The sequence below is a fragment of the Ischnura elegans genome, chromosome 12 (genome assembly GCF_921293095.1).
Source record: "Ischnura elegans chromosome 12, ioIscEleg1.1, whole genome shotgun sequence".
NCBI lineage: Eukaryota > Metazoa > Arthropoda > Insecta > Odonata > Coenagrionidae > Ischnura > Ischnura elegans.
Window position 1 is genome coordinate 36686522 of NC_060257.1, and position 12444 is coordinate 36698965.

At 38.7% G+C, this 12444-nt stretch overlaps 1 protein-coding gene across 3 annotated transcripts in view; it reads left to right on the plus strand.

Annotated features, from left to right (window-relative positions):
- Window positions 1–42: 42 nt before the first annotated feature.
- LOC124169386 overlaps window positions 43–12444 on the plus strand; it is a 39217-nt gene continuing 26815 nt past the window's right edge. The window contains exons 1-7 of one of the 3 annotated variants that reach the window (XM_046547977.1): window positions 43–206; window positions 324–404; window positions 479–577; window positions 7489–7626; window positions 8673–8777; window positions 9296–9444; window positions 11355–11629. In XM_046547977.1, coding sequence (XP_046403933.1) covers window positions 183–206; window positions 324–404; window positions 479–577; window positions 7489–7626; window positions 8673–8777; window positions 9296–9444; window positions 11355–11629 — 871 coding nt within the window. In that variant the 5' untranslated portion in view covers window positions 43–182. The remainder of the gene's footprint in view (window positions 207–323; window positions 405–478; window positions 578–7488; window positions 7627–8672; window positions 8778–9295; window positions 9445–11354; window positions 11630–12444) is intronic. The other 2 variants (XM_046547976.1, XM_046547978.1) reach the window with 2 other exon arrangements.

The window sequence follows — 12444 nt, forward strand, 5'->3', positions numbered from 1 at the left end:
TCATTCCACATCTACATCTCTACATCATCTACATGTTCGAATTGGAATCGATATATTCGTTTGTTTACAATTCGATTTCGGCTGCTCTGAAAGCCCACATGGTTATTGAAGGTTTGCTTTGGGACAGTGTTAGCCCATAACTTCGTTGTTAGTTTCTGTTTAGTGTTTGTAGTTTTTGCAAAATGAACGAAGGAGTCAAGCGTAAAGTAAGTTAAGTGTGTACGAATCTTTGTATGAGTCCCTATTTGCCTAGTAGTGTAGTTGATATATCTTTTCCCTTAACTTTACTCTCAACTCAACAATTCTTATTTTAATTTTCATAGAAGGCGAAAAGAATTGAAAGAAAGAAGAAAAAAATAGCTGCCTTTCTTGAAGTGGCTCAGTTAAACGAAGACGATAGAAAGGTATGTGTCCATCATCGTAGTCGAAAGAAGAACTTATCATTTTCAGAGCTTAAATTTTTTAAATATATTTCTAGGCTAAGAAGGTGAAAACCAAGCGACACAAAGCAGATTTAGTTTCCGAAAGCACAGGAGATGTTCCAGCGACCAAAAAATCAAGAATCGATGATGAACCGGTGAGAAAATTTTCTATCCCTGTGCTATATTAGAGCATTTTTGGCGTGAAGGAGCATATGAAATGTCATTTTGTAATTCAACAGTTCTCAAAGTAAATTTTTCGTAAAAATATAAGGAATTTCAGCATTAAATGAAGTAAAACTCCAGTTCCTGGTCTTGGCAACGATTTTTCTTTCCCTTATCTCGATTTGGAAATTGCATTGTTTTATCTATGGAGTTACTCCCTTCAGTTTATGCACCAATGGTCAACATATCTCTATTCACATAAAATTTCAGGATCTTGTCGTACATTGCCTGCTGGAATAATATACATTTGAATTCTCCTCTAAATATTATCCAGAAGCTTCCTTCAATGACATAAAATGTGGAGGAGATATTTTAATTTTCTTTTTGATATTAATGTATTGTAACGTTTTTATTATCACCTTGAAACACAAATACATATGAAACAAAATTAAGGCTATTATACACGACGAATGATTTCATTTGCATGATGATGCGCATGATCATTCACCGTGTATGACGGAACAATTTGCGAATGAACCGTCATGCGCTTGATCATTCAGTGAAAATTAGAACATGTTCTATTTTGCTTGCATGATCCTGTGAATGATCACGTGATCATTCAGCATGATCATTCGCCATGTATAGCGGCCTTTGGAACACTTTTAATAGTTATCCCAGCGAACACATTGGGAGCACTGACACGCACACCCGTATGCCACTCTTTTTCCAGCCATACTCCCCTATTCTCTCTCCTACGCCGTCAACAACAATTGATCCATTCTATTTTTGCTGTTCATTATAGCCTGCTTCATTGTCTTTCTCCCATCAATTGTCACATTAATATTCAACCCAAAGTAACTCAAAATTAATTGTTACAGTATTAATACCACATTTTTATTATATCAGGATATTTCATTTCTATTTATTAAAAACCGAAACTTCTCTTAGAGTGCGAGAGTATGTGTAAGACTTGAGGTATGGATGATTAAGCAATAACAAGACTCCAAGCACTGATGTAATTTGCTGGTAGTTTATTGTAACTCTGAAAAAAAACATGTACACAACACACTGTAACAAGTTCAATAATCATTCAGGCGGTACACACTCATGACACTTGCTGCCAGTCCTCAAGCCAAAAACTAACTGCTCTTTTCACGCCCCTTACGTCCCTCTATTAGCGAGCCCTTAAATCGTCTGCTGGTGACTCGCACAGGGGCACCACGGTATGCATTGTCTCATCCTTCAGAACACGTATGTATCTTCCCACACATTCCCCATTAATCTCTTTTTGAGCCTCACCTGTGTATAGATTAAAGGTAATGGGTTATAGTACAGTACATATAAACATCTTTCTGAATATTCTTGCTCTGTCTGTCCACAAATATCTATCAGCCTTGTGCTTCTCGTTAAGTTTTTACATCAATTTTCTGGCCTTCTAATCTCATCCTAACTTTTTCAAGACTACTAATTTTTATCCCATTTGGCATTGCCAAATCCTTCTTGGCTTCTACAAACTTTAGATCTCAATGTCGTTAGATTTCTTTCTATTTACTTTTGCACGATTAATTGTAAAGCTAAAATTTCCTACCTATTCTACTACTCTCTAATTAATGGCTTGCACTCCATTTTTTTTCAATTTTTTTTTTTTTTTTAAAGATTAAAAAAATAAAGAGACCTAAAGTGTCACTTCTCGATCCTACACCTACGTGCTAAAGTTTTTGTGGTGTAGAATCAATTGTCTTTTAAAGATAAGGTGATGATGTCAAGAGCTCCTGAGTGAGTTATAGATTCACTGCAACTCGCTGCGCTCTGCGCGCTCGTCACGGGGCTCCGCCCCTTATAAACCCCGGTTCCAGCTTCGCCGTCTACATTTGTGGTCGTTCGAAGAATTTTAGTTCAAATAATCTCACCTCAGTTAGGGGTCGGCTTCGCTGGCCAGGGGTAGGGAAGCGCCCCACTCGTTGAGAGGCGGCTTCGCCGCCCAGGGGTTGAGTGTGCCCCCCCGGGGCTACCCCCCTTAATACTCGGAACGGCTTCGCCGTTCCTCGTCTGGGGTCGGCATAGCCGCCCAGAGGGCGAGGGCATTTCGGAACTGTTTCACCGTTATTCGTTTAAAGGGTGGCTTCGCCGCCCAGGGGTGAAGGGGGCCCACAGCGGCTGCGCCGCTTGAACATCTTCGATGAACGGCTTCGCCACCCGAGGGTTACTGAAGCTCCTTTCGCCTACGCCCGTTACTCCTCGGAACGGCTTCGCCGTTCCTCGTTGTGGGGCGGCTTCGCCGCCTTGGGAATGAGGAGACCCCCCCCGCGGCTGCTCCGCTTAGTCCTCATAAATGGTCTCCTCCACCGAGAGGGGTGCCGAGGGGGATTCGGGGGTTTTAATTTCTTAAACATGCGGTCACCAGTGACCATGTAGCGATGATTGTAAAGGGTAGTGTAATGCGGCGTAATAGTGGCGACAAGTACCCATAAAAGAAGACTTAATGGCAAGTTTTTCATTTTTTGCGGGGGGTTCCAAGGGAATACAGGGGGTTTTATACTTGTGTTAAACCAGTGGTCACTAATAGTTCTCATTAATTCCGTGCCGATAAGTCCTAGGGGTCTGGAACAGTGGCGATATTCTGACGATTCTTTTACCCGGAGAGGCGATTCATTAGGAAATTTTTTTTGGGAGGTTTCACGGGGTTATGTGGGGGTTTTAATAAGTAGCAGGGGCACTGGCTAAATTGTGACGAAAACTTCTCGGAAAGGCGACATTAAATTTTTTTTATTTTTCTCGGCGAGATTCCAGGAGGTGATCGGGGGTTTTCTGGTATTTTTTCCCGCATGGTTTACGGTGGCCCGCCCTCACCAAATATTCCGGATCTAGATCTCAGAGGGGACAGGTAGTGCAGCTTATTGTTTGCGAGAAGTTCCCAAATAGGAGACTTAATGGCACATTTTACACTTAGGGTGGATTTCAGAGGGATACCGGGGGTTTATATGCGTGTACTCCTGGCGGTTACCATCCGTTCACATAAATTCCGTGGGGATGAGTCGTTGGGGGCAGTGGAATAGTCACGAAAAGTACCCAAAAAGTAGACTTACATGCAAAATTTTATTTTTTGGGGGGTGTATGTGGGTTTACCGGGGGTTTATAGGCTTTTACTTCCAGGGGTCATCAATCGTCCACATCGTAGCGATGAGTGGTAAGGCTTGGGAAAGCGGTGGAATTGTGACGAAAAGTACCCGAAAAGGCTACTTATATGCAAATTTTAATTTTTTAGGGGGTTTCGGGGGGTTTAAAGTTGACGATACTATATGGTCACATTCATTTACTGTCATATCTAGAAGTGTGCCCTATGTGCCCCTGATGGCTACGTTGTCACTGCACCATTAGTGAATGGCTGTAGGATAACCAATAGTCGATGACTGACCAATGAGAGAGTTGTGAGTCCCTTTGACAAGACTACTACGAGTGATGAGAGGAGAGTGTGGAGTGAAGAGTATCCAATGAAATGATCGATGAATTAATCTCCATGTAGAAAAATCTTTCAATTTCGTTGGCAAATTAAGTCGTGGTTTCGCTAGAAGCGGGCATCGTTGTCCCCGTGGCAGTACGGGTTTGACCCTATCCCCTACCTTCCATTCCGATCCTTTCTCTGGAGGCATTGTTGGGCTCTCATTGTTGCGGTGCCTCACACCTCTTCTCCTTCCAATGTTCTTCCCCTCCCAAGGTGCAAGGGTGAAAAGTGAAGGCTTATAAACCCTGCCCTCAAGAATGTAACTCCGCAAGCTTGCTCTGGGTGCTCGTTCCATCTGTGGAGTGATGACCGATGTGCATAGGCGGACTTGGGGGGGCGTAGGCGTAGGCGGACGTGCAAATGCCTTATCCAGACTCAAAAATTAGACAAAATTTTTTTTATGGTTATCATTACGTTCATTTTGTTTTTGTGTTACAGAGTCTCAATCATTTAATTTCATATTAATAGCTTTCATATTAGAAAAGAATATTTCGTAAAGTAATTGTTGTATCTTGTTTTTAATCGTAAGTAAGAGAAGATCGTTTGCATATTAGACCCTTGTGGCCCCACCTCTCCCAGAAAAAAATCATGGATCCACCTCTGCCTATGAGTCATGAGTGTGGAGTGACATAACATCTCATCATGTGATTGTATATGAAAGGTGAAACTAGGATGATTTAAACAGGCAGGAAGGGGAAAATTAAGGATAGCTGTTTTTGATAGTGAAAGGTACAAATCCTGAGGCATAGTTTGACACAGCCAGCTATTCTAAGATGTCACACCACAACATATTTATGCATATTTTTAGAAATGGAAATCTTTGATTTCTGGATCATTACATTTACACTCTTACTTGGGATCTCTTCCCTCATATAGCAGTTTTCGAAAATCCTTAGGACACCACGAAATCATGAGTATTGGATGGTAAATCATGCATTTTTTAAGGATAAATTTATGAGAGAATTCATGAATGAGAAAGACTTTTTTGTTGCAACATATCTATTGCATTCATCTGCAGAATTCTTTTAATGCATTGCAGTTTTGTGTCCAAATGAAAGTCCCCATTTGTCCCAGTTTGACAGTGGACACCAACTAAATTTGGTTTATGCACGAACAAGCTACAAAATAGTTAGGTAGTTTAAACTGTTCGTTGCATTTGATTTGTTATGGATAGCAATGATTATTCTTTTGTTCAAATCAGTGGGAAGCCTTTCTCTCTTATAGATATGCTAGGCATGCATAAATCATAGTATTTTTGGTGTACTAATTTCAAATATTCTCCTGTAATATTGTCCACTCTATCAGCCTTGTTATCTGTCAACTTTTTGTGAGCCGAGTCAAAGTTTTCTTCCATATTACTGTATCTTGGTTTCATTATTCTGTCATTTCCCCAGTAAGAATAGGATAATTTCTACTTTTTATAGACTGTAGAGATTTTCTTCATTTTGCTTCCATCTATTTGCTACTTCTTTGTTATTGTCAAAAAGTGTTTGATTTGCCTTTCCTCCTTGTGGTTTCTTTTGTAGAGCCTCTCCCCACCCCTTTCTCACCAGTAGAACACTTTTCATGCTACCTGCCTTCATGCTCCCCAAGTATTGAACCAGTATTCTAGCATGAGCCACGTACTGTTACCTTTAGTGACAATCAGTAACTTTGACTGCACTCTAGAAGCACTAAAAGAGGCTCTACCAATTTCTATTCTTCTCAGGTTACTTGAAACTTATGCTCAACATCACTGAACCTTTCTCGAGCTTAGGAGCTCTGAGCTTTTTTCTTTCCAACTCCCCAATCCTCTTCCATTCATAATTTTGACACTGATAGCTTTGCCTCTTCTGTTGGGCATCTTTCCCAGAATGTCCGCTTCTTGAATCCGCAAACCTGCATGCCTATCTGCTGGGTTATGCTTCGCCCATGAACCAGTTTTGTCAATCAATCTGCTGTTTGCATTGCTGACAGCAGTGGCGCAGCGAGGGAGGGGTATTGGGGGTTAAACCCCCCGCCCCCCTAGAGAAATATTTAAGTTAAATCCATTTTACTTAATTGGATTAATATTACTAATAGAATAGTGTCAGGATCAATAAAATATCCCCCAAAAAGCCGTAAAACTCACCGTTTTGAACCGTTTATCTTAAAATTCCGCAATTTATTAATCTTGCACATACTGCTTATCCTGGTGAGTATTCCATACCACCACACACCCCGGTATTAGTTGCACCTAAACCCTCCCCAGCCTTAACTCCTGGCTGCGCCCCTGGCTGACTGGATAGAGTTCTCAACATGGGGGAACCCAAGGTGTGTAGGGTTTGGTCAAAAACCTGATGTCTTACTTCACTTCTCATTATTAGTTGCATTACACTCACTTCAGTAACCTTGACACCATAGTCATATACCTCACTCACTCTCACACGCACTGTCTTTATCCCGTATGTAAAGGTATTGTCATGTCAATGGAAGTTGGGAAAAAAATCTAGCAAAGGAGCACATGGTGTAATGTGGCCAACCATTACAATATATACATGCTGTAATTTACCTCTGTGATATACAGTGTAACCTCGATATAACGACACCCCACGGTGCACTTATAAACACTCGCTATAGCGAATTGTCGCTTTACCGGAGGTGGAGCAAATAATAGCCAATATACCTGTTGCGAACAGATATACAGGAACAGGAGTGGTGCGGCGACAGATAAACATCTATCCGATAAACGTAAGCATAAATCCAGACGAAAGGCGATGTTTTTTTGCATCACTATACCATTTTTCTGAACTGAAGGCGGCTGGGTGGAAAATAGCAAGTAGCCAATCAGAAGCGCTGCCCCTTCCACCTCTCCGTTCCCCTCCATCCCCTTCCCTTTTCCCCTACGCTCCCCTCCATCCGGCTGACACTCTCATATTACTCCTTTATTTTTATTTTCTTGCTTAGACGTGTTTGGTGTTTTTTGGCCATGTTGACTGCCATCAAATGATTTCTATTCACGCAACTCACGGACGTGCGGGTATGCTGCCGACTGCTTTCTGCCGCCCGAGGAACAAAAGAAGATGAAGCATTCGCGAATGCTAATGCCACAATATTATCACCACAATTAACTACTTATTTATCGAACGGCAGTTTACCACATAAATTTGAGACTGAGCACTCCATTAACTTCATTTCTAACAGATCGCTAGCAATTACATAGGTTAAGGAGTCTTGATGAAAGTTTTCCGGCGGTGAAACCCTCGCTATGGCGAGAGCCAACACCAAAAGGGTCTCGTTAAATCGAATTTTTTAACACGCTTATTATAGGGTCAATTGACGGTGCATCGGCTATCTGTCGTTATAGCGGGGGTGTCGCTATAGCCCGTACTCGCTTTAACGAGGTTCCACTGTATAACATTATTTTCACTTTTATTTATACAGGAAGTCAATAGTGTGTCTCATGAAGGAGAAAAATATGCTGATATACGTAAATCCCCTGACTCAAGCTCAACTAATCCTAGCCTTACAAACTATGATATCATCGAGTTGAAGAAAATGCTTTGGGAAAAGAAGTCTGAGGTATTGATTGTCACTCATCTATGCATGTCTATCCCTATTATGTATTGTATATGCCCCCTTTTTAATAACATTAAAATATTTTTTTAAATTTATCTATACAGCTGACCCCAGATTTACAATGGGTTTGACTTGCGATGGATTTAGGTCATGATCAAAGCTGATTTTGCATTCGCATTTTAAAATTTCTAATTTTACCAATTTTTTTTCCGCTGACAAAAGTCGTTGTAATTCTTACACCTTGTAATTCTTAACCTAATTTTTTATAGATACTTATTTTTAAAGTAGCATCATGTGGTAATGTGCTGATGATCTTTAAACTCTATCCTTGTCCGAAAATTCATATTCAGCGTACAATGAAATTTGCTTTCCTATTGGTTCTCTGGAATGGATTAATATAATAAAAGGAGGGTTTACTGTTAACTTTTCTTAAAATTACTGTAATATTTTATTAATATTGTATATTGCTGATCTATCATTCAATCGTCCATCAAGAAAATAATTCTTTCATCGATCCCTCAATGAGATCCCCACTGGTCTTGAGAAATGAAAATCTAAATTTCGATGACACTCATACACAAAATTTTCAAAGCTTGTATATCGGTTTACTTAAGCTATCTGCATATGGGTCAACTTGTTTGCAACTTGAGTTGCTATCCAATTGAGCTTGCAGCAGTTATATGACGTGGCAGGTTTATTCAAATGAGTAGTTGTAGATGGGTTTACTGAAATTCGATCTATTTGAAATCAGTTTTTAACTGGTTGCATCCTTCTGGGAATACAGTTCGCAAAATATTGCTGTGGCATGATTGTATGTAGCTAAGAATGTTTTCAAGCTTAGTCCAAGTACATTTTGACTATTTCTGCATTTTATCATACATTATAAAAGGGGCTTTGTGGTATGGAGGGTAGAATTTTGGGCTGCTAGTGTAAGGGTCCTGGGTTCACATTTAGATTAAGCCTAAGGAAATCCACGTACAAAATCCATAGGTGTGAATGGATATGTAAAATACTGTTATTGATGAATGGTAACCGTTTTCTTTTTATAGTTGCTCAATGGGACATCAAACTCGAGTGATCCATGTACCGGCTACATCAACAAAGACATTTCTGAGCTAACGAGGATACTCAGGGAGAAGAGAAAAAAATATTCGGTAATTCTAATTTGCCTCTCTCAAGGTGCCTATTTTCTAAGACGCAGAGTCAATTTTATGTTCGATTTAATTTTTTTTTATAAAGATTGTTGTGAGGGTGAAACTCATGCATGTATAATCAACAGTATGAATAATCAGGAGTTTACTCAATTGATGAAAAGACTGATTTGGTCCGCCACATGCAGTTAGAATGGTGAAAACATTTTGTGAATTTAAGCATTGTTTTATGCATTCAACCTATGTTAAATGAAAGAAGTTTACATTTTTCCACACTGTTGTTAAGATTTATCTCTGATTTCAGAAAATTAGCCATTCTTTGCCTGAGTCACACCATTATTTTGATAAATTATAATTTGTCCTTCATTGAAATCCAATCCATAATATTTCACCCTTATTTTTATCTTCAAGTTTCATCCTTTTTATTGTGTTATGTCTTTAGTAAGAGCCATTGAAGCAGGTATTATATAGTGTAATTCAGCTATATTTAGTCAATTTATTGGCTTTATTTTCAATTTCAGCAAATACCTAAATTTAGTCTCAAAGAAAGTGGAACCTTAGCCTCATTTTGCATGAGTGAAGAACATAGAATTCCGCTTTTCATGGTTGATATTCAGCATCTTATTATGTGGTCTTTGCTTGGTCATCACTCACCTTTTGATGCATCCAGGTATGTAATAGTTCTTTTTAGCCTTCATCTTGTAAAATTAAAGTATTGTCTTATACCTTGGAAGTGAAAATGGAAATATATTCCTTCAGAATTTACCATTCTCTCTACCAATATTGAGTGAGCACTCAATTACTGTATGGAAGTTTCTGCTACACTTACTGATTGCTGTCACTATTTTACTACATGAGCTTGAGTGCAGAGAAATGCTTGAAAAGGAGTTTCTCATTGTACAGCTCAGAAACATTGATTCTTTGAGTTTTGGAACATGTAGCAGGCATGCCTGCAGTGCCATTACAGGCATCCCCCGAGTTACGCAAGAGATGCGTTCCGGCAGACTATGCGTAAGTCGAAATTTACGTAAGTCGAACCTTTGCGTTGGCGCTTCAGAGATTGCTGTATAACAAGTTGTATCGTACAGGAATGAGCGCAACCACATACGCCATCACATCCATCGCTAGAACTGCAAATTTTCACGTTGATTATTGACTTGGGATTTATAAGCGATTTTTCTACAGAAATTAACGAAATTTCCTTCGAGGAATGACAAAAATGGGTCACTTTGTTATTTTTAGCACGTAAAAAACTCTATAACTATTCGATATTTTTTCTACCATAGGTTGTACGAGCGAATATATACTTCTTCGCGCTCGCATTCGAAAATTAACGTAATCATTTGAAATACGGTTATCGCTTACGTAAGTACGGATTTACGTAAGTCGAGACATACGTAACTCGGGGGATGCCTGTACACCTAGTGCCAAGGACCTTTATGAAAAAGGAAGATATGGAGAAATTTTATAGCTATGAATTACTGCAGTAGAAGTTTCAAGATACATTTAAAAATGTTGTCACTGTGCAAGATATATAACCAGATTCCTTGGTTTCATTGTCAGGAGTGAGGTGAAATACCACTTTAGCACGAATGAAAAATTGATGAATGAAGTATTGATTAATTGCTCTGGTAATTATTTTTATTTTGAGCTACATCAGTGAACAATCTTTTCAGGAAATCAGAGTTAAAATTTATTTATCAATTACATGTATCTTTAAGTACACCAAAATAACCCTCCCCAATTTTCCCATGAAATACCCTTCAAATTTGTTTTTGAATTTGGCACGGTTTATAGACATCCTATTACGATGAAATTTCATGTTCTGGTTATATTGTCAAAGGTGATTAATAGGTAATAAATGATTTTCAAAATATCCCCCTTTCCTTTTCACCTAAAAATTTCCATCCCTAAATATTTCAGATGTATCAGAAATGCTTAATTTTTCTAAACATCATTTTAAAGGATTTAAAAATTTATGTACATTAAATTTTCACTTACCATAAAAGAGCTTGTTAAATTTTCTAGCTTGTGTTTTTTTGGAGTAAATGGACTGTAATGTCTGAGTTTACTGTTTGCATATTTGTTTTTTTAATTTTATCGTAATTCATTAATCGATCATTTGGTAAAGAGGAAAACACCATTACTGCTTAAGTTTGCAGTAGAAGTACACCTTATTGTATAATGTATCATTATGTATTCCTTTGACTCATCTTCATTAATATGAATTAAAGTGATTCAGGCATGAAATGATGGAAGTTCAACATGTGGAAATAAAAGGTAGTCACACTTTTCCACTATTATTTTAATGCATAAAATGAGTTTCCTCTCACAAAGTCATCATCTGGTGTAAGACATCACAGTTAATCTATGATGATTCTAATGTTCTATGGTGTCTTGTATTAGATGATGGGCCTGTGAGGTGGAAGTCATTGTACCCTATAAAATAATTTAGGAAAAGTGCAAACACCTTTTATTTCAATATTCATTTATATGCTATGACTGTGCCGTAGTTAATTAATTTGATAGGCATTTAAAAAAATCAGCATTTTTTAATTACTTTTAAATTTGCAATTTCAGGTGGTATACACTCCAGAAGTTCAATAAGCTATCTCATACTGTTGTTTTGGCAGTGGATGGGATATCTGTGAATGACCTAAGGTCAGCGAGTGGATTCTTGAACCTTCCTACTCCGGCTCCTGATGATGAACCTCCAGATGATCAAGAGCCAGTTTCAGATAAGCTCTTCCCTTGGAAGTTAGAATTCATTGCACCACTTTCGTATGGAAATACCTTGGCCAAAGAAATAGCCACAGTTCCTCTGTCAAACTCTCAATATGAAAAAGTAATTCACGGTAAGTGTTTGATATTTCAGGATGATGAATTTGTACATATTTAATTTGGATCTTAGTATTATACAGTAGACTCTCGTTATTACGAAGTTCACTGGACCGAAAAACCGGAGGTTTTCCTTAACGAAGTTCATATGAACGTTTCTTTTAGGAATCAGTGAAAGAAAAAAAACAAACATACAGTGCAACCTCGATATAACGACACCCCACGGTGCACTAATAAACACTCGCTATAGTGAATTGTCGCTTTACCGGAGGTGGAGCAAATAATAGCCAATATACCTGTTGCGAACAGATATACAGGAACAGGAGTGGTGCGGCGACAGATAAACATCTATCCGATAAACGTAAGCATAAATCCAGACGAAAGGCGATGTTTTTTTGCATCACTAAATTTTCTTACTCAAATAAAGACTAACTATTCAAACAATTTATAAGCGCCGCACTGAATAAAAATGATGCAAAGCATTGTTTCGTCAATCATTATATTTATCGAACGACAGTTAACCACATAAATTTGAGACTGAGCACTCCATTAACTTCATTTCTAACAGATCGCTAGCAATTACAGAGGTTAAGGAGTCTTGATGAAAGTCTTCCGGCGGTGAAACCCTCGCTATGGCGAGTGCCAACACCGAAAGGGTCTCGTAAAAACGAATTTTTTAACACGCTTATTAAAGGGTCAATTGACGGTGCATCGGCTATCTCTCGTTATAGCGGGGGTGTCGCTATAGCCCGTACTCGCTTTAACGAGGTTCCACTGTACTTTGTCAAAATGTCTTGTCTCTTCAATCTCCCACACTTATAAACTTCAGAGT